The sequence below is a fragment of the Sceloporus occidentalis genome, unplaced genomic scaffold, assembly GCF_023333645.1.
Source record: "Sceloporus occidentalis isolate IW3139 unplaced genomic scaffold, rSceOcc1.0.p SCAF_8, whole genome shotgun sequence".
In the NCBI taxonomy this organism is placed as follows: domain Eukaryota; kingdom Metazoa; phylum Chordata; class Lepidosauria; order Squamata; family Phrynosomatidae; genus Sceloporus; species Sceloporus occidentalis.
Window position 1 is genome coordinate 33,547,979 of NW_028316988.1, and position 22,442 is coordinate 33,570,420.

Below are 22,442 nucleotides of genomic sequence, written 5' to 3' on the forward strand. Positions count from 1 at the left end.
GGAAGGGACATGCATGCAGGCATGGAGGGGGTGCATAACCCTTGCTAGGCATCTCCCTGCATGGCAAGAGAGACAGACTGCACAGCCTCACTTTCTCCAATGGCATACCCCACACACACACACAATGCCCGCAAGAAGCAAACAGGACAGCAGACGGCTAAAAATACCCCTTCCAGTTTATTTTGGAATTCTTTCCACTGCTCAGGTGAGTGACAGGACTGCTTAAATACATTCTCAGCCAGAACCACTCGCTCTTCCTGCTTTGCCCGCATCCTGTGCTGCAAACAGAGACCACCATCCTGGGCAGGGTCTGGGGGTCACCCAGCCGGGGATGTCGGGGGGGCATCTCCCGTCCAGCTCTCTCCCAACACTCAAGCCGCCTGGCAAGTCGGATCTCAACACTTCGGCTTCTCACCCCTTCCTTCCCTCTCTTGCTCCCTCCCCAAAGGATCTCAGTCCTAGCCCCCCAGCTTTCCCCTTCCAAGATGACCTTGTGTACTGGACCTTTGTGTCCACTGCCCTTTGCAGCCCTGAAATTGCCACCGCTGCCACCCTGTTTCTGGCCCAGGCAGGGCTATGACACCTGGCCCCCTCCACTTCCCATCACCTCCATCCCCAAATCTGACCTTTCCCCAAATGCCAGCCCTGAGCTGCCATCCCCAAGCCCCCTGGTCCCATCACCCCCCTCCAACCAGCAGCCATCTTGCAACCCACACCTTCTCCAACACCCATCCTGAAAAAATCTGTATTTTGCAGTGGATTCGCTATCCGTTTTGTGCGTGAGCAGAACACCTCCCTTTTCCTGTTTCAGACTGCTCCAAGTCCCATTGCTACCCCACCCTTCTCCCTTTGATCCCCTCTGCCCTTGGCTCTGCTTGCCCACCACCGGCATTGCCTAACCAAGATGCTGTTGCGCCATTAGGCGCAAGGAGATGGGATTGGGGGCTGACAGGGGGTCGGGCATTGGGGGTAAGGAATGAGGAAAGGGAGTCTCATTGGTCAACCTGCAAGAGGGGTCAACCTACAACCAACTCGGCACAGTAGATGTCAGAGGGAGTAGGGCAGACTGGTTGGAGCAACGAGGATGGCAGCAAGATGGGGAGGATGCCAGGGCATTTCCACATCTCTGTGGCGCGCCGGTTGAGTGGCAGGTTGGTTGACAGACAGGAGTGGCAGCAGAAGGGCGTATAAAAAATACAAAAAGGTCTTGCAGGCTGCTCTTTTGCGGCTGCCATGTTTGCTGCCACCGCCACCCACCTTGGAGGATGTCTGCTGGTTTCTCAGTTTGGCACACAGGTCAATGGGTAGTGGAGGGGCCCATGGCGCGGATGTGGCTGAAGCGCACGTATGTGTATATGTGGGGTGTGTGGGGTGTGTGAAGCGTGTCTGTGTATACGTGTCTCTAACTGGCTTTTTATCAAGAACACTTAGTTTAAAATTTTTTACAAAGGACAAAACACGGCGTCTTTCCGTTAGTGTTTAAAGAACTAAAGATCTGCTTTTTAAAAAAACGTCTTTTGGAAAGGAACAAAAAAGGAGACAGACAGAAAAACGGTTTCTTCTTCTTTCTTCTTCTTCGCAACATGGAGAGCGTGAGGTGGGGAGGAGTGGGGGGCACCAAGAGAGCATCCGTTGGGCCCACACCAAGCCCAAGGGATATGCGGGGCCTGGCACTGGGGTTTTCTGGGTACCCAGGACCATACTATACCTGTTCCCCTCGGATGGGAGGCTGAGTGGACAGGATGGTGCCACCAGTCACGTCCAGCAAGGGCCTCGATGTGGCAGCGCAGCCCACAGAGAGCCATTTCCCTCCCCCATGGCACTTTGATTGATACGTCTTTAGTGGTAAGGAGGGAATGACTGGCATTTGGGGGACGTGTTGGGGTCCCCTTTCACCAGATAGGGCCGTGTGGCTCCTGGAGACAAGAGGGGAGACCTGTTGGATCAGCCCCTCTCCTTCTGTGCATTATCCAACAAGACTCAGAAGGAACCAGAGTTCAAAATGGCACTCGGAGCGGCTTGAGCTTTTCAGACGCGGGGGAGAGGGTTCCTCTGCTGGGGGCTACGCTCCGCACGGCTGCTGAGGGAGCTTCCGCTGCCCGCCTTCCAGCACCAGGAGAGTCAAAGCACTTGATACAAATGAAATCCCCCGAGAGGAAGCGAGAGGCCCGGGAAGGAGGTGGGGGAGCTTGTCGCACGTCCGACCCCCGCTGCGCCAGCTCCGGTGAGGGTGGGGGGTATGCGTGGGGCTAGTGCCAGGGCGCTCGGGCGGCTATACCCGGGTGGTGGAGTGTGAATGGGGCAGCCCCGTACTGCTGAAGCTGGCGGCGAAGGTGTTGTAGGGGTGCAAGGTCTGGAGCCCCACCAGGGAGTTGGGGATCATGGTGATGGTGTTGGGCGTCATCAAGGGGATGTCATCTGGCGAGCGGCGCAGCGTGAGGGTGTAGTCGGGCAAGGCGGTGAGGCGGAGGGCGTCGTGGGGGGCCACTGCCTCGCAGTCACCATGGTGGGTCTGGTTGGCCTGCAGGGAGGGCCGCTCCTCCTCCGGAGCATGACCGATGTCGTTGGTGGCCGTGGCGCGTTGGGGGCTGGGCTGGCGGTGGGTGTCCTGGCGCCGCTTGTCCTTGCGGTAGTAGAGGGCGGCGAAGGCCAGGACGTTGAGGAACAGGAGGGAGGCACCCACCGCGATGGTGACACTCAGCTCGGTGGAGTAGTCCCGGGGGTTCTCCACCAGAAGCGTGCCGGCCCCCTCCTGCTCCGGGTTCCACTTCTCCTGGGAGCCCTCGCCGGTGTAGGCGGTGGATATGGCCGGCCGCTTGGTGCTCCAGGCCTTGCCATTGGGCCGGCGGGTGATGTGCGAGTTCTGGGTGGAGTCCAGCGGCGGCACCTTGGTGGTGGTGGATGTGTAGTGGAACATGTCATGGAGGTTGTACAGGTGGGGCACGAGGTGCTTCCAGAAGGCCACCTTGGTGGCCCGGTAGTGGTCCCGCACCCGGGGCTTCAGGCCGATGTGCAGGTAGAGCTGGTCCCGGGGGTTGTACTTGGACCAGGCCACCTCCTCAAAGCGGTTGGCCTTGGTGTGAATGAACTTGGTGTCCTGGGGCACCGGCTTGTTTGGATCCCTGGCAGAGAAAGAGGGGCAGGGGGTGGAGGGAAGGAACACCATCAGCAACACAAAGCCACAACGGACCCTCAGGTGCCAAGGGCAAAATGACCACGAAGGGAGGGCAAGCAACTCAATGCTCTCCAGGTGTTAGGAACAACGGTTCCCATGATTGCTGACTGCTGTAGCTGAGGCCCACAGAGTGGCAGTCCAGAGTTTGGGCTTCCTAATGGGGCTTTTCTTGAGTTTCACAGGTTTTGTATGGTGTTTTACCAACCTTTCTGAGAAGTCAACACCAGCGATTCCCAAACTTTGGTCCTCCGGGTGTTTTGGACTTTGACGTCCAGAAGTCCTAATTCACTTAGCCAATACTCAGGAATTCTGGGAGCTAAAACATCTGGAAGACCAAAGTTTGGGAATCACTGGGTTGGCACAATTCTCCCAAGGCTTCGTTACCAGCAGCAAGGACTTGGAAACTAAAATATAGCTGCTGTTTTTGGTTCCCTTTCGTCTTTGCTGGAATGTGGTCCCGGAGCACTTCTGTGAAAGAGAATTTGGCCCTTTGGCTGCAAAAGGTTCCCCACACTCAGGCTGCCAGATTCATATTTTAACTAGAGACTGGTGAATGTGGGATCTCCATCTGATGCAACATTGCAAAACTATGAGCCATGCCTCCTCAGCACTGGAAAAAGCGCCATCCTTTTATAATGCCATTCTGCACAATAGGCAGGAAGGCAGGCAGGAGAACCTCCCAGCTATTATACAGTCCCCCGTCTCTGCGTAAACCCTGCAAAAATAAGTCCTAAACCCCATTAGTCCTCCCATTTTGGAAGAAACCTACCCCGTCTTGGCGAAGTTGGTCCAGTAGGTCATGACCACGGCGCTCAGCATGACGTCGTTCTTAGAGAAGTTGCAGGGGAAGAGGTCGGTGGGGCCGATCATGGGGATCCCAAAGACGTAAGGCACCTCATCCCCGTGGGCTGCGTCTGACCAGGGTGGCTTCATCAGGCTCTGGCAGTGATGGTAGAAGGCGTAGAAGTAGGTGGGGGAGCCGTAGCGGGCGTGGAGGTCGGCGGTCACCACCGAGGGCTCAACCCACTGGTGGTCAGTGAAAAGGGCCACCAGGGTCTTGCGGCGTGTTTCCGGGTTGTCCCGGTCGGCCCAGTCTGTGTACATGAACTTGATGGTCTCACGCAGCGTGTCTTTCCCCTCTGGGTAGCCATACAGGTTGTCCACAAAGTTGGAGACGGAATAGTCAAAGTCGCTGCCCGAGACCCCATCCTCCGGGTCCACTACCCCCTCCACGAACTTGAGACCTTCACCCTGGTTGACGCCCAACATGATGTCGTAGTTGAGGAACTCCCCCTGCTCCATCAGGATCTCTGGGTCGTCGGGGATGACATCTCCGTCAATGACGGGCCCAAAGGCTACATGGTAGCGGGCCGGCTGGATGTCCTGCTCCACCAGCTCCTTGGCCGTCTTCTGCCGCAGGCAGTCTACCATGTCTACCGTGTCCAGCACGTTGCAGCCCACTTTGTCGGCCAGCAGGCTGGTGTACTTGACTGGTTGATAGTTGACAGCCCAGCTGGACAACGCAGAGCCACTCTGGATGATGGCTCTCTGGAAGAGACCTAGGGTGGGGGACACAAGCAATGCCAGAAGTTAATGCCACATCAAGTTTTGCAATGCAACTAAGGACCCTCCACTTTCTTGCACCACCATTGGGAAGGAGCACTAGCTTTGGAGAGACACAGCTGCAAAGATATACAACAGTGACCATGCCTTCAGGACTTTTTTTTTGGGGGGGGGCTGAAATCCTGTTGTCACCCAGTGGGCTTCATGGCTGAACTGGCAATCAAACCTAGCCTCTGTGGAACAAAAGAGGTGCTTCTCCTCTTGCAAAAAGCAGCATATGGAAGGAGTAATGAACAGGCAAGAGCCAGTGTGGCATCATGGTTGGAGCATTGGACTATGACTCTGGAGACCAGGGTTTGATTGCCAGTTTGGCCATGAAACCCACCGGGGGACCTTGGGCAAGTCACACTCTCTCTGGCTCAGTGGCAAACCTCCTCTGAACCAACCTTGCCAAGAAAACTGCAGGACAGGGTCACCATAAATCAGAAATGACTTGAAGGCACACATGACAACAACAAACAAACAAAGATGCAAGGACAACCTCTCTTTTGTCACTCGATGCCAGAGATGCGCCGAGAAACAAGGTGAGAAGGAAAGGTGGAGGCTGCCTCACTTACAAGCAGAACCACTTTGGCATCTTCTGTTCCTGAATGTAGGGCATTCTGGGCTGGTGGCATTGGCATAAGATGCTCCCCCCGCCATGTGCACACACATGTATGCATGCACACAAACACCCACAGAGTCCATTAATCTGGTGCCAGCAACACCACCGAGGCACACTCTGGGTCCCATTCCCACCCAGCCTGCCAGTCTTCTACGAACGAAGGACGCAAGGAGGACTTGTTGGCCCTGAGCCGTCTCCTCCACTGTGTCCAAATGGACAGCAGCTTGGGGGTTAAGCCTGGTCCCTGTTAACCCTGCAAACCCTGCTGCCGCCAGGGAGAGCCGCCTTCACTTCCTGCCCAGCTGGGCCCCGCAATGTGCCAACGTGGGCTGGGCAAAGCGGCGCGTCCCCCGCAGTGGCACAATGAGGCCTTTCTGCTGGCAGGAACACCAGCGGGCAGGGGACGCGCAGGACTAGGAAGCGGGCCCACAAAGGTCCTGGGGCTGGCAGAGGAATGCCGGGCCGGGCGCCAAGGCCCTTTTCCACGGCGCACATCCTCGGAATACAAAAGGGACCCAGGAAACGCCGCCTCCGCCCCCTTCTCCGACCGCAGCAGAGGCGCAGCCTTTTCTCAGCCGGGCCAGAAATTTGGCTTGGCCCCTTGCAAAGACATCACCCCAAACCATGCACAGGAGCAGAGGCATCCCTGTTTTCCTTCAGTCTCCTCGCACATGATGGACAAAATGCCCCCTCGCTGCAAATCTGAAGAAGTGGGGTCAGGGAGAGAGAGCCGTTTACATTTGTCCTCTTCCTCTCTTTGCAAAACCCCAACAACCCTCTTCCAACTACTTCATCCTTTGATGACCTTCTTTGCCCCCTTGTGCCCACATTCCCCTCACAATCATTGTCATGCCATGAGCCCCACTGATATCTGCCAGGACATCCAGCAAAGAATCAAAGAGAAAATGCCAGTTTTAATTGCAACATGCAGCTGAAAGTTGGTCTCATCCAGCTCAACATTAGGAGGAACTTCCTGACAGTAAGGGCTGAGCAACAGTGGAATATACTCCCTCAAAGAGTGATGGAGTCTAGTTCTTTGGAGGTCTTTAAACAGATGCTGGATGTCCATCTCTCAACTGGGATGCTTTGATTGTGATTTCCTGCATGGCAGAAGGGGGGGTCAGACCGGATGGCCCTTGGGTATCTCTTCCAAATCTAGGATTCTATGATTCTATGACCCTTGGGGGTCCCTTCCCTAGTTTGGGGGGCTTCGTGTTCCAGGCAGCGAGTGAAATCCTACCAAAGCGATAAGGCTCTCTTTTTGGGCTGCTTTTAAGCAAAGACCAAGAGGCCGGGAGCGCCTCTCCCTCCCTCGTGCCACTTCACACATCCCTTCGCTTGGTGCTCCGAACTCGGTGACTCATCCCCAGCGGCCTTTGCCGCTTTGGATGTGGTGCTGACAGCTTTGTGCTTTTCCTCACAAGCACACTCCCAGTCACGCACCTTCCTTTGCATTTCCTGTAACCTTGTCTTTTTCAAGGCTCAGGTTGTTGGGAAGGGGAATAAACAACAACAACAACAACAACAACAACAACAACACCCCCCCAAATGCAGCCACTTGGGGTCTGCTAGGGAGAGTCTGCTTGCTATCTCACCCTCCCAAAGTGGCCAATACGCTCCTCAAGTAGAAAGGTAGATCACTGAATACCAAAATCAGGATCACCCAACCCATACCATTTTAATTTCTATGATGCTTGTGAAAGCTGGACGGCGAATAGAGCTGATAGGGAGAAAGCTGGCGGAGAGTTCTGCGGATGCCAATAAGACAAATGAATGAGTCCAAAAGCAAATGAACTCTCCCCAGAAGCTAGGATGATTAAACTGAGGCTGTTGGACTTTGGACATATCAAGAGAAAACACAACTCACTAGAAAAGGCAATTATACCAACGTTGCGCAGTGGTTTGAGCATTGGACTATGTGACTCTGGAGACCAGGGTTTGATTCCAATGGCAAGCCCCCTCTGAACAAATCTTGCCAAGAAAACCTTAGGATAGGTTCACCTTACGGTGGCCATATATCAGAAATGACCTGACGTCACACAACCACCACAACCACCATTTTAATGGGACTTGAGCATCTACAGATTTGGGTATCTGCAATGGATTCTGCCCTGCGCCAGCATGGCATAATGGTTTGAGTGCTGGATGGTGACTCTGGAGACCAAGGCTCAATTCCCAGCTTGCGCATGGAAACCCACATGGCGACCTTGTGCCAGTCTCATGCTCGCAGCCTCAGGAGAGCAAAAGCAACCCCCCTCTGCATAACCCATGATAAGAAACAAAGGCACGCAACAACAACAACAACAACAACAACAACAGCCATTTTAATGAGACTTGAGCATCTGCAGATTTTGGGACTCTGGAACCAAACCCCAGCAGATACCAAGGGCTCCCACTATACAGAGACACATGGACACACAATACCAGAGGAACAAATACTCTTCTGGCAGCAGTAGAGGAAAAGCAATTCGCTCCCGCTTCCTTCCCCCAAAACTGCCAGTGCCAGCCCCCCATTCCCTACCATTAGCAAATCCCCCCTTCAGTGCCCTCCTATCTGAACCCATCCTTTCTCTCTCCCTGTCTTTTCTCTCCTGGCTGGCTCAGAGAAGCCTGTTTATTCCCTTGTCCCCGAGGGCGGCTGCAGCCCTGCATGTTCCTGCCAGCTTCATTTGCTGGCAAATCAGTCTCCAGCCTGAGCTGGGAGCTTTTTATAGGCTGCACAACAGCAGCAGCAGCAGCAGCAAAGGCAAAGGGGGGCTTGCGCTGGTTCATGAGCATCTCTGGGGTGGAAGGAAGGAAGGAAGGAAGGAAGGAGGCCTCTGCTCTGCAGATCCAAATCCAGAGGGAATCCTGAGAGCAATGCAGGAAGGAGCATCCTTTGACTAAGGTCGCCCCTTCCCTTCCCTACCCAAATATGCAGCATGCCAAGTGAGACCATAGATTGATGGAGCTGTCTCCACATACAAACCAGGGTCGCTTTATGCATTCTGCAAACATGCACATATCTGCGCATGGCATTTCTGGAGACCCAGCAAGGGAAAGGCAAAATGCTTTTGCCTTCTTCCTCAAGATTGCAGTTGGCATGGAAGAAGAGACAGAAAGCAGCAGTGGAGATGCTAGGCTCTCTCCCGTTGCTGCCCTATACCTTCATCTTGACTCTAATGGCGACTCCATCTTAGGCTCTTCAGGGCCAGATTTATTTGGAGTTGTGCCATGGCTTTCCTCTGAGGATGAGAGAGAGTGACCAATGGGTTTCCATGGCTGAGCAGGGATTCCTAGTCTCCTAGAGTCCTAGGCCAGGACTCAAACCACTACCCCACACTATCTTTCTTTGTTCTCCTGTGCCTTCAGGCTGACACTGACTTAGGGCAACCCTATCCTAGAGGTTTCTTGGAAAGATTGATTCAGAAGTTTGCCTCTATTGCCATCCTCTGAGGCCAAGAGAAAGTGACTTGCTCAAGGTCTCCATGGCTGAGCAGGGGTCCAAACCCTGGTCTCCTAAAACCCTAGTCCAACACTCAAACCACTACACTCTGCTGCCTCTCCTAGAGTTTTCTTGGCCAGATTTCTTAAAGAGGTTTGCCTCCATCACCTTCCTCTGAGGCTGAGAGAAGGCGACTTGGCCAAAATCTCCCAGCGGATCTCCATGGCTGAGCAAGGAGTCCACTCCTAGGTCTAATCTGCATTACAGAAATAATGGAGATTGACACTCCATTAACTGTTGTGTCTCAATGCTATGGAATTCTGGGATTTGTTGCGACACCAGTGCTCTCACAGAGAGAAGGTTTAATATCGCACAAAACTACAGAATTCCATAGTATTGAGCCACGACAGTTTAAGCGGTGTCAAACTGCATGATTTCTGCAGTGCAAATTAGGCCCTAGTCTAAAACTAAGTGCTGACATTAACACTAAACAAACCTTGGTGCAATGAGGGAATAGTGACATGTTCAGGGACTGTTTCTGCAATCCCAGAAAATCAAGCGGGACGTTGAAGGTATTGACAAATATTCATGCGCCATCCAAGACATGCACAACTGCGTGGCTGGAATCCTTTCCAGAGTAGACCCACTGAATCAACTGTGGAATGGTCAGCTAACCCAGAGACAAATCCAATAGATTGAATAGCTCTTCTAGCATAGAAATAGCAACAAGAGTGTGATAAGGTTACATGTGCAGAACTCCGCTTATGCAACTGCGGACCAAATGCATCCACTGGCATGTGGCACCAAATATATATCTGCTGGAACAGTAAGCAAAAATACATTCTCTCTTGAAGTATTCACAGAAGCCTTGCTTCTCCTTCAGTCTTGGCCAAGACAAAGGTGCCTACTAGTTATAGGACCAAAACTGCTAAGGAGGGTCCCATTCTCATCCTTCCAAGGATCCTGGGATTTATAGTTTGGTGGGGCACCATGATAGGGAAGTCTAAATACCCCACAAACCCCAGAATCCCATAGCATTGAGTCATGGCAATCAAAGTGGGTGTCAATCTGCTTTATTTCTGCATTGCACACCCTGTTTTTCCTCCATCCCCAGTTGGAAATGTCACTTTGTGGGATTTATTTGGACTCTAGGTCCCATAATAATAATAATAAGAACAAGAACAACAACAAAAATTATATTTCCTGCCTCACCCTGCGGGTCGAGGTGGGATTACAGCAAAATCACTGTATAGCAGAATCACTGGATTATAGCAAAATCACTGGCTGGGGATTTTGGGAGCTGGAGTGCAAAACCTCCACATGCAAAGTAACGTTTTCTAAGCTTACCTTCAGAGTGATGGGAGAGCGTGAGCAAGCTGACACAAGAGGCGCCGATGCCCGAACCAAAGACGGTGATGCGCAACGGATCTCCGCCAAAGAAGGCAATGTTTTCGCTGATCCAACGCAACGCCTGGATCTGGTCCAGGAGCCCATAGTTGCCCTTGGCGGCCTGGTCCCCAGTGCTCAGGAACCCTGTGGGGCAAGCAAATAATTCATTGGCACAAGGCGAGGCAGGCCTGTCCTCCTCCCATTGCCCCTCGCCACCGCCAAAGGCCCAAGCCAAGGCTTCCCAAGATGGTCTGATCCAGGCCAGACTTCCTCATGTTTGGGGCCATGTAACCGGATCTTCCCGCTAAAAGGATTTTCCAGCTTCATTTCATTTTATTTTAGTAGATCTTTCCAACTGGCTACTCAGTGTACTCTGTACTCGTGTTTAGCTCTAAGCTGCTTTTGGAGACCGTTTAGCTAAAGAAACATGGGATTTAATTTTTTGAAAAAGGCATGATCTGCATGGGTCGCCCCCACAATCTCTGGCGAAGGCCTCTGAGACTAGAGGATGAAAAGTCATGCAGGGGAAGGGGCAGGCAGATGGGTTTCAGAGTCCTCCTGGCCAAACATTCACAGCTATCCAATGACACAGAAAGGATTGATTTGTATTGGCGACTGTGTATTGTTTTGCATTGGCTTGGCAGTTTGAGGCTGGGAGAAGATATGAAGGCTGGGAACAGATCAGAGGAGTGCATTTTCCTGCTACTAACCTGCTTGCACCGTTCTCATAGTTGTGGAAGGGGTTGGGTCACAGTTGCACACTTGTGCATTGAAGAACCCTTGGGCATCCTCCTTCCTTTGGGGAGGAGATGTGTCCTAGCCCAGGACTGCCATATACCCATTTGTAGGGAATTGGTTCACTGGCTGGGATTAACCGGGATAAAATTCATTTTTTTTAGGGACCCAGTTCTATCCCTGTCTGTGAAGGGCATCTGGACCCATCACCCAAAAGCCTGGCATGCCTCTCTGCTATGGGCCAGCTACTGCATCATTTATCCCCCATAAAGCTTCTCTTAGGGCAGCCATGAGAGTCAGTGTTTAGTGCCAAGCAAACTCTCGGGAAGACCTCGAACCATATCCGGTTCTGGAACAGAGCCGTTTTGGAACCAGCCACTTCCTTTGGGATCCCAATCTGGATTACAGTCAACGTATTCGGGGTAGTCGTGTTGGCCATTTAGCAAAGTACAATAACATCCAAAATCCACAAAACAGTGAGATCTTTATGGGGACAACCAAAATGCACAAAATACAGGATGCAAGCTTTGGAAGCTCCACTGCTTCTTCATCAGGCAAAAGTGTTAAGGATCATATAGGAGAGGGGGAAAATGATCAAATGACAATGTTAGTCACAGGGTTGCATTTTCTCAGGTTGTTTTTGGTGTTCTTTGGAGGTATATCTATGCAAGCTGGTCCCTCCTCCTGGCCTTGCACCAGAAATGGAATTCCATTTTATCTCCTGGACTTTGGAAGGCTTTGTTCCCAGGGCCACAGGGCAGAAGGAAAAGGGACCTGCTTGCATGGATATCCCTCCAAAGAACAATACACAAATACCTTGAGGAAATGCAAACCTGTGACTAACACTGTCATTATATATATATATGTTCCTCCTTTATGATTCTCCCCCTCCTGTATGATACACCTGGGCTTGATGAAGAAAAAGCCAGTGGAGCTTCGAAAGCTTGCATCATGTATTGTGTGCATTTTGGTTGTCTCAATAAAGGTATCACTGTTTTGTGGATTTTGGATGTTATTGTACTAAATATAAATAAATGAAAACATTCTCCCAAGGGATTAATGCAGGCACACCTACAAAAAAAAAAAACCCAAACCAGAGGCAATGCGCTGCAACTAGAAAAGAGCAGTGTCCCATTCCGGTGTCGAGGAAAGTGCCCCAAGGGAGGGTCATGGCAGACAGCGCAAAGGCCTTCTGGGGCAAGTGGTGTCCCTTCCCAGAGGCGTCTTGGCTGGACCCCAGCAGGGACAAGCGATATTCCCTCCGGTGCGTCTCATTAGCGGCGCTCACCGGAGGGAGGTGGCGTTGGGTAAACACATTTATTCAATATTTAACCGCAGATCAATATTTACTCTGCGCCGCGCCAGGAGGTGTAAATGAGACGCCACCAGTTCCCAAGCCAGGGATACGGCCCAGCTGCCTGGCCAGACGCCGCTTGACTTCTGGGACTGAACATGGATAGAGAGATCTGTGTGGGAGATGAGACTTTGAGCATGGGAGAGACGAGAAGTGGAGCATGGATACTTTTCGGTTTGAACTAGGAATCCCAGGACTTCCACCTAGGTTGCTTACTGGGAATTGTAGTCCCAACAACAGAAATTAAAGTAACTCTGGGGGAATGCCATTTGGGGGAGAAGGCTTGTGTGGCAGCATGTGGCAGCGTTGCTTTGATTCAGAGTTCCTGCATGGCAGAATGGGGTTGGACCGGATGGCCCTTGGGGTGTCCTTTAACTCTAGGGTTCTATGGAATGGATGAGTAGATTTTGGAGAATTCAAAGACATAGCCTTGTTAGTCTGTAGAATCAGTACGTGGAGAGATCTTGTAGCACCTTTGAGACTAACTGAAAGAAAGATGTTGGCAGCATGAGTTTTCGCAGACTTCAGTGTACTTCCCCAGATGCATTTGGTGCATTTTGGAGATTTTGGAGAATCCCACTTGCATGCATCTTTCCTCCTGCCCCATGTCCAACCAGCTGCTGCTCATTCCCCGGTTCCTTGCAATTTCCAGTTTGGAAATAAATCTCTCCAAATGTGGCAACAGAAGGCTGGGAGGAGGACACCATAGAGGTCAGTGAAAGCAGCCTCTCAGACAAGTGTGGATCATGATCTCTGGGGAGTCTGCCCATGGGGCTCTCCTTGCTGGCAAGAGATGGCACAAGAGCAGCGGGAATAGCTAAGGGTCTGGGGTGAAAAGTTTGCCCAGGGCCTGGGGACAAGTCTTGCTCCATTTCTCCTCTCTCCAACCCTCAAAGTCTCATTGCTCACACAGATCTCTCTGTCCTTGTTCAGTCTCAGAAGAGGAGTGACGGCCGGCCAGGTGGATAGACTGTATCCCCTGCACCTGGCCAAGGTGTGTCCCTTGTTGGCTGAAGTCCTGGGGCAATCCTCATGAGTAGCTATGCCCCTGGGCAAACAGAGGCTGAGGTGTCTCCTGCTTTTCCACCCCATTTTGAAAAGCAGCCTTTAGCCGGGGACATTCCCACTAGGACCTTTTGGTGACACCGGTCAAAATTGGCTTTGCAAATGTTCATGACTTACCTGAATAATTACAATAAAAATCCATCCAATGCAACAATAATCCTACTTATACCCTACCTACCTCCCCTAAAACATCAATTAAACAAATTCAACATTAAAACCATCACTTAAAATAAGCTAGTCAAAGATGGGAGAGTGGGGCTACAAGGTGTTCAGAATGAGGGTCCATTTGAATCCACCACAAACACCTGGGAACCGCAACCAAGCCCTTCCCTTCCAGAGATTTGGGCCTTCAGGCCAAGCAAGAGGGCCTCTGAGCTTGCCTTGCCATTAAGATATTCAAGGGAAGCTTTCTCTTTGTCCCATTGCCATCACAGGCGTCTTTGGTGAGGATGAGGAAGAGAGCCTTCTCGAGGGCTGCTCCCAAAACTGGGGTATTCCCTCCCGTGGGAGGCTGGCTTGGCCCTTTCTCTGCCTTCTTTTCACCCCAGCAGGCAAAGACCTTGCTACTCTGGCAGCCTTTTGGCTCATAACAGAGATGGGAAATAAAGATGGCAGGATGCGTACCCAGCACTCCCACGCGGTAGTTGAGGGTGATGACGATGACGTTGCCGTAGCTGGCCAACACACTGCCGTCGATCATGTTCCCCGTGCCCTCCATGTATGAACCCCCGTGGATGTAGACCATCACCGGCTTGGCCCCGCTGTCTCGGATGTCTGCAAGGCAGAGAAGGTAGAGACAGGACCAGAAGAGAACCTCCGCTTTACCTCCCAGCCCACGCAGGCCACCTGGGCACCCTTTCTGGGGAAGGAAGGAAGGAAGGAGACCAAGCCCCTCCAAACCCAGCTGCATCTCTAGCGCCTATGTACTCACATAGCCCAAATGTAGGGGCTTCAGGCTGCTACCCAATGATTGCCAAACTTTTTTTAGGGGTGGTGAGGAGTGGGACAGAAGCACACCAAAGGGTAAAAAGTCCCCAAGGACTTGGCTAATACTGCAGTCCAATTGAGACTCAAAATGCTGCCCTTCCAGGCCATACCCAATTGGCATGGACCATACTCAAGACTTGAAATGTTCCCTTTCCAGGCCATGCCCAATTGGTGTGGACCACACTCACAACTGAATGCACAATTTGCATTAATCCACAATGTGCATTCCATAACAATGCATACTGTGAAATGCAGGACACTACAGAACAACGCACAATGTGCAAGAACCCAAAATGGCACCATGTGGGCAACTCCACTTTCTTAACCTTCCACTGAATACGTTTGCTGCACATCAGCTGAACATGTCCGGCCACTTGCGTAAGGAAGCTTACACATAGGTATGGCACAAACACAGTGCCAACCTTTATATGGGGGGATTAGATAAGAGGAACCCCATCTGCCCCCCCAAAATGACACCTCTTAACTGGGCCATTGTTTTGACTTTAAGTTTCTGGCAAAAGAAAAAAGACGTTTAGCACCGAGTACATCTTTCTAGAGCGCAGGTATGGCACAGTGGTTTGAACACTGGACTAGGGCTCTAGGAGACCAGGGTTCAAATTCCCACTCCGCCATGGAAATCCCTTGGATGAATTTGGACAAGGCACACTCTCCCAGCCTCACAGGAAGGCCAGGGCAGCCCTTCTTTGAATACTAAATCTTGGCCTGGAAACCCTAGGACAGATTTGTCACAAAAGTTGGAGTCCATGTGAAGGCACATAACAACAAACGTCTTCCTAAGGACTTCCTTGTCATCCCTGCTAAGAAGACCTAAGGCTGACCGTTCGCTTCCAAGGGCACTACTGCCTGGTAAGGGAAAAATCAACATAAGAAGCCAGAGCTCCTTCGGGGCTGAAGGCATGTGCTCCATGCTCAGCCATTCTCCTCTGAAGCTTCAGTGAGGGCTTCCCTTCCATGGCTCCATCCTCTGACCCTTTGGGGAAAATGCAAAATGCTTCCCATTTACTTTACTTTCTGGTCAGCCACCGGTCAGAAGGAAAAGAGTATAGCCTCCAGCCAATGCCTCACTCTTGCCATAGGAGTTGGGCACAGCTGGGACTTTGCTCCATCATCCACCCCTCCTTACTGCCAAATCATTGACAATCCAAATGGAGGAAATGTATAGATGTGTGTGTCTGTGTGTGTGTGTGTGTGTGTGTATGCCATCTGAGAGAGGCTAAATAAAAGCCCTGTCTGGGCTTCCCTTGGTATTTTTAGCAACATTCACAGTTCCCTGCTCATCGTCTGCTTTCTCTAAGGTCAGATAACTCAAAATGAGCTTATCTATGCCCTTCACAGCCGTATCGCACCTCCCTGGGCGAACGTGGCACCCACCGATCAAGGGAAATGTGTCACTTGATTCTGATCCGGAGGAAGGAGAAGAGGTTTTTTTTTTTGGGGGGGGGGGGAGATGAGCTTCCATGTGCTCTTTAAAAATCAGAATCAAAGGTGGCTGTGGTCTCCCTGGCTGGCTACATTTCCTAGATATCACACACAGCGTCAGGAGATAACAATTACAAGAGATGCCCCTGCTTCCATAGTGACTGTCTGCTATGGTTTTCATATGCCAGAGGATAATGGCACATAAGTGGTAAACTATTTCAGGAACGATCTCCAGTTTACAATCTGCCTGGCCATGTCCGGTCTGGAAAGGGGGCTGCTTCTTGTGTCTGGGATGCAGCTGAGGATCCTGGCAGTCAAGATTTTAATGGGGCTTTTGGCTCCTGTCTCTCTGCCTTCTATAATCCCTGCCTTGCCACAAGTGGCCAAACTGGCTCCGCATGCGCAGCCACATCCAAGGAGGTGCCATTCTTCACAGTCCCAGTGTGCAGAGGGGCCTTCTCATAGATACCAAAGCAACAACCCCGCCAGACTCTGCTGGGACCTTGGCCACACAAACATGCCCACCATCACCATCCCATTCCCCAGGAGAGATAGAATCGCCTCTTGTGCTGGCAGTTCCCTCTGGGTCATTGTCAGAAGCTGTCCATGTGCCCACATGTGCCCACATGCCTGTGCATGCATACTTCCAAAGAAGGTTTCCATTATGGTATCGGCATGATTCCCTCACTCGCTCTCCCCAAACCCCAGCACTGGAGGCAACAGACCAGGAACCATGCCTACTTGCATGGCAACCCCACTGCCTCTTGCCAAATCCCCTTCTGACAACTAGGCCTATGTACAGGGTGTCTGAGGAGCGTAGGCTTTGCAATCCTTGACAAGAAGCCATCAGATAGCCACAGATGACCACAGCTGGTCCCCAAGTGGCAAGTGATAGAGAAAGAGGGGTGCACACTGGCATCACTGGCCTCTACCGGGGTCCATCGGAGCTTGGCCACCCACTACCCCATGTGCAAAGCTCCCATAAGCCAGCATGTCTTTGGAAGCCCCAGTCTTCTGTGCATGGCAGAGGGTGGCAGGATCAAAAAGGGGGCTGAGAGAGACCCCTGCTCACCACAGCCTTGGAGTGAGACCATAGTGCGGGGCAGTGGCAAAAAAGCCCTGTGGGCACGCTGCGTGACTCCCATCCCATCTCATCCCACACATGGCTCTGGGCCCCTTCCATCCTTTGGACTCCCTCCCCGCCTGCCGAAAACGTAGGCTGAGGCTCTGCGGCGAGGAGGACCAGAGGCGTGCTGCCCATCGTCCCGTCCCATGCAACCGGCTCAGCAGGAGGAGACAGAAAAGACACAGAGAAGAGCTGGGACTTCCTGGGATGGCAGCGGATGAGGAGCGCACATGGGAGAGCGAAAGAGAGAGAAAGAGGGGAGGAAGGAGAGCGGGGGAAGGAGGAAGGGCGCGTGGGAGAGCAGGTGCATGCAGCGACAGCCACCTGGCGCACACAAATACCTTCGTCTTCATCCCCGTCATTATCCGCTAAGTCCTCGCCCTGTTTCTTAGCGCTGGAGCCTGGGGACCAAACACGAGGAGACAGAACAAAAAGGAAGAGGGGAACGGACAAACAAACAGGAGAAAAAAGAAAACAAAAAGAAAACAAAAACAAAAACAAAAAACAGGAAGAAAGAAAAAGAAAGAAACAAAAGAGAATTCAAAAATAGCATGATTGCAGAGAAAGAGGGAACGTTACCTGGGCAGCACTGGGGCAGGTGTGTTGGGGGTCTCCAGGTTAACCACCGGTGCATCATCATCATCATCATCATCATCATGGTTTTGCCCCCTCTGACTTCCAGAAGCAGCACTGGGGGAGGGGGGCTATGGGGGTCTTCTCCCAGGGACAGCGGGGCAAAGAAGCCCCTAGAAGCAAGGCCTCCTTCTCAGGGTCCCAATCTGCCCATCCTCTCTCTGCTGGGGTGGCACCCAGGGGCCTTCCGCATGTGGGGGTCTTTCTGGCCGCACAGAACAACATACACAACCACATTCCTTGACTCCTCTCTTTGTGTGTGAGGGGGGTTTATGGGGGGGTTATTCCAGAACCCTGAAATATAGTCTTTTAAAAACACCCCTTATGACTATGTGGGATGGAGTTGGCACCATTCCTTTTGCTTGCCGTGGGGAAATTTTCTTGGCAAGAGCACATCGCCCGACAGCATGGGGAAATTACTTCTCTTTTGGGGACCACAACTCCTAGAATCCCCCAGCCAGGATTTTGAGAGTTGTGGTCCAAAACCAGAAGTATCTTCCTCCAAGCTGTGGTGCTAGGGAGTCTTAACAGGGGAAATCCTTGCTTGCCCGCCGCTGCAGCGTTGGCTCAGAGGCTGCGCATGCACAATACCAGCGGATTGCATGTGTGGCACGTGGGAGGGAGATGTGTGCATGTGCATGCACGTTGGTGTGAGCATGCTCACATGCATGTGGCGGGAGAGGTGGCGGCAATGGTGGTGGGAAAGTGAGCTGTCCCAGCACAAGGACAGAGGCAAATGGTCAATCCCTCTCAGAATTTGGCACTTGGGTTGAGGTGGGGCGCTTTGGTACAGTTGTGGGGCTATGTTTCCATTTTAATTGCCACAGTTGCGCCCTAGGGAGTCCTGGGATTTGTAGTTTGGCGGAATTCCAAATGCTCCTCCCTAAACTGCAAATCCCAGGATTTCATAGGTTGTTGCCTATGGCAGTTAAAGTGGAGTCACAGTGCTGTAGCTCTGTAGCGCAGAGGGCTCTCTGTGTTGGTGTTTCATTCTGATCTTCCTGATGCATCAATGTTACTAGCAGGGCAGCGCATGGGACTTTCAGCAACACACGAAGTCCCCTTCAGACACCAGTTTGCTCACCCAGAGGGTCTATGAATCCCTGGCCATCAGCCATGCTAGCTGGTGCTTCTGGAAGCCCAAGTCCAGTAAACACCTGGTTGAACTCCTGACCTACTCTGAATGTCTGGGGAAAACAAACTTCACTTTAGGCAACTTGCAAAGGGGCTCACAGAAAGCCCCTTCTCCAGGGGACTGTCTTTTTTCAAAATGTTCTAACAGAGCACCCTTCATACATTTGGGGGATGAAAGTGAACTGCAGGCAGAATGAAGCAAGCGGCGATAGGAGACATTTATGCTTGAATTTTTGACCCTCTCTTATGGACCTCCTGCAGACCCTCTTTCTAACTTCTTTCTCCTGGGTTAGCTTGAGCCTCCAAATGGGGACAAAAACTGGAGCAAAATTTCTTTGCTTTGCACATCCACCACAATAGAAAGCTGCGAACTGACCTTTCCTGGCTGAAAAAGAGGCAAGCCAGAGGACATTAGCCATCTCCTGGAAAAGCTGCCAGCGGGTCGGTCCAGCAGGGCTTCTGCCTGGGAGGACTGGGTTACTAGTTCAGCTTTCAGGTTTTCAATGTGGCTGCTGGGCAAGTGAGAAATGGATGCAATGCCATTTCTCACTTGCCCTGCAACCATGACAGTCCTATGGGGCACATCATCTCATTGGATGTACACTTTGGGGTGTCACCTGGTGCAGTCCACATCCCCGCACTCCCTTAGTGATGCCAGTGGCCTAAGGCAGTTATTGCCCAACAGTAGGGCTGGCTGTGCAAAATGCAGTGAAGCTTCAGGATGAGGACAGAAAGGAGCCATGGGCGATGCCACCTTCTGCAAAAAGGGACTCCTACCAGACCCCCAGGGCTCATGGCAGCCATCAGAAAGACTAGTCTCCCAGCCCCAGGGAAACCTGCGCGGTCGCACAGAGCCACAAAGCAGGACACAGCCCGAGGCCCGAACAAAAGCCTCGCCTGGACTGAACAAAGCACTCCTGTCTCCGGCCGCTGCTCGGATTCCGGGCCTGCACCGTTGCCATGGCAACCGAGGCAGAAAGAGGCTGCGTTTCCCATCAAGGAGCCCCAGCGTTTCCCCCGCCTTCTGCTCCTACTCCGCCGGGCACATTGTTGCCCATTCTCCCTTCTAGTCCTCCTCCTCTCCTTCCCCACCACCCCACTGCCAGCCCCCTTGGCGGACCTCTGGAACCCATCAAATGTGGGCACCTCTGGCTTTTAAGCACTGTCTCCCCTGCCTCTAATCTCGGCTGGCACAGCTGGCATGCCAAACAGGCAGTATCAGCATTGGGTCCTGCAAGGGAACCTTTGAAGGGCAAGGAAGTGGAGGAGTCCCTTCTCAAGGCCTGCAAAGTGTGTGTGATGCCAAGGGACCAGTAAAGCGATGCTGCCCCTAAGAGCCATTGCCAGTCCCTGGGAGCCTGCCAAGGATGAGAGAAAGGCAGGGGAGAGGTAGCCACTAGGCCAGGCCGAGGAGAGAGCAATAGAGGGGTGTAAGGGTGGATTAAAACCTGCTCTTTCTCCTATGCAAAGGAACAGATGAGCAAAAAGGAGGAAACGCCTGTTATTTGCTCTCCTGCCTGTGTTGCAAAGCATGTCAAGCAATCGTGACAAGTGATGCATTGCACAGGCACCATAAAATGCAATGTCCAGGTTGCTTCAGCACTTGGAAGCCTTAACTCTGCCCCACTGCAGCTTCCCAAGGGGCCTTCACAGACCTTCTCCCTCTCTCTCTCTCTCTCTCTCTCTCTCTCACACACACACACACACACACACCCACACACCGAGATTGCCTTGGCGGTCCTGCTCTTGGACAGATGTGGCCAGATAACGTCTCCAGAGGACTTGACCTACGGGTTTCCAAACCGTGGATGCGCCCAGGCTTGGTTAACGGGATCATTTAAAAACCCTGACAATATTCCTACCCAGACATTATGCATCTGGAGGCTGGTGTCCCATGACTAAACCTGAATGGAAGCACTTGCCAAGGAGGAAGGGAGCAGCAAGGCGTGCAAGCCATTTTTGTGGCTCCATGAGGATAAGAGCTTCCCCAGGGTGGCATTGCATATCACCTTTCCCTGTCCTATCTTGAGTGCCAACCAGAGGTAGGGCACAGGCAGGTGGCCTCCGAGGGCAAAGCTGGGGCTCTGAAGTCACCAGTTGCTGGCGCAGTGCAAGAGAAGCAGCCTCCTCCCCGGACACGGCGTGCCACGGCTCCCAATGCCAGCTCCCTCCACTTTGCAGAGCTGTCCTGGCACTCTGAGGGATGCTGGATGAATACCCAGGAGAGAGGCAGCGACCGGCACAGCCAAACAAGAGGAAGTCGGAAAAGAAGAGCCCCTTTGCTTGGTAGTGCCACCCAAATCAGAGAGGACGAGTCTCTGGGTGGGACCCCAACCCACAGTGGAAGCAACACACCTGGCTTCTCATGTCCGGGGGGCAGGAAGGAAGGGGAGAGATATCTCCCTTGGCACAAACCAGGTGCAAGGAGGAATGGGCATGGGAAGAAAGGGGCAAGGCAGGGGGCAGCTTGGTGCGTAGGTGTGTTGCCGGTGCACACACGCAGAAGAAAAAGGGGGCAGCGGTTCCACACAGATGCAGCGCCAGAGCAGAGATGGCACACACGGCAAGGTGGCTCCCATGGCAACTAGCGCCAGCCATGTCCCTGCCATGCGCCCTACATAGAAAGCTAGGTGGTGGGGTGGGAGGGAAAGCTGGGCAAGGAGTGCCAGGGAAGGCACCATTTTGCTTGGAGAAATTTTGGAGCAAGGTCTCCCCCCATCAGCCACTGCTACTCTCCTCTTTCTGGCTAACCTCCCTGCTCTGCTGCCATAAGAAAGAGTTGGCCACAAAGGGTTTTTCCATTCAACGTTTTATGCAAACCGAAGATCATAATAATACAATGGGGCAGTACCAGTGCTAGGGATGATTGGGGTGCATGGAGGGCAGGCAAAGGTAGTGGGTAGTGGGCACCTGTGCTTAACCAGGGAGGACCACCCTGGCCAGAGTCGGGGGGTTTCTCCACGTGACGTGGGTGGTCTGACCACCTCAAGGGGAACGGTGGCCCACGGTGGCTGGCCCTCTCCACCTCCCTCCCGGAGAACGAAAGGTTGGGGGGGGGGGGCGCTGCTGTGGCATGGGGCAGTCCAGGCGCCCCTTGGCGCTGTCTCTCTCTCTTGCCTCTCTCTGTGCCCCCTTCTGCCAGGCCCCTTTCCCCCGGCTCCGCTACCTACCTCCTTTCCTACATATTTTCTTGTTGGGTTTTCGGGCGCATTCCTTGGAAATCCGTTTTACTGTAAAATGAATAAAAGACTACAAAATAACAGGAGGCTCCAGTGCATGGCCTGGGCATGCAATCCATCCTCTTCCCTCCACCCTCCCGCCTTCCGCCCCCCTCCATATCCCAGACACAACTCCCCCCATCCCCACCTTCTGCCCTCCTCCGCCCCACAACCGACCCATCCGTGGGGCTGACCAACCGCAGGGACAGGAGTGGGAAAGGGGGTGCTGCTGCTGCTGCTGCTCTTGAAGGAAAACTCTGGAGCAAAAGAAGTGTGCTGAGGGGAGACAGGGAGGAAGAGGAAGGGGGCTTATGCTAAGCATGGCCCTGCCACCTGGCCCCCCCACCCAGGGAAGGTGTTGCCAGCTCTCCCCAGTGCTGCTGCTGCTGTGCAGGTAAGAGGCTCCCTCCCAATGGCCCCACGTCTTCTCTGGGACTGGGCTCCCCATGCCACCCCTTGTGGTGAGGCTGGAGAGACACTCGGGGGGCTTGCGATACTTACGGTTCGAAGGAGATGACCCCTCCCTGGAAAGGAA

General features: G+C 52.7%; 1 protein-coding gene across 4 annotated transcripts in view; it reads right to left on the reverse strand.

The window, feature by feature from the left end:
• Nucleotides 1–686: 686 nt before the first annotated feature.
• NLGN3 (neuroligin 3) overlaps nucleotides 687–22,442 on the reverse strand; it is a 40,256-nt gene continuing 18,500 nt past the window's right edge. For 2 of the 4 annotated variants that reach the window (XM_089536147.1, XM_089536148.1), the window contains exons 3-8: nucleotides 21,860–21,919; nucleotides 17,264–17,323; nucleotides 13,994–14,143; nucleotides 10,174–10,359; nucleotides 3,945–4,734; nucleotides 687–3,122 (exon numbers count right to left, since the gene is read on the reverse strand). In XM_089536147.1, coding sequence (XP_089392273.1) covers nucleotides 2,273–3,122; nucleotides 3,945–4,734; nucleotides 10,174–10,359; nucleotides 13,994–14,143; nucleotides 17,264–17,323; nucleotides 21,860–21,919 — 2,096 coding nt within the window. In that variant the 3' untranslated portion in view covers nucleotides 687–2,272. The remainder of the gene's footprint in view (nucleotides 3,123–3,944; nucleotides 4,735–10,173; nucleotides 10,360–13,993; nucleotides 14,144–17,263; nucleotides 17,324–21,859; nucleotides 21,920–22,442) is intronic. The other 2 variants (XM_089536149.1, XM_089536150.1) reach the window with 2 other exon arrangements.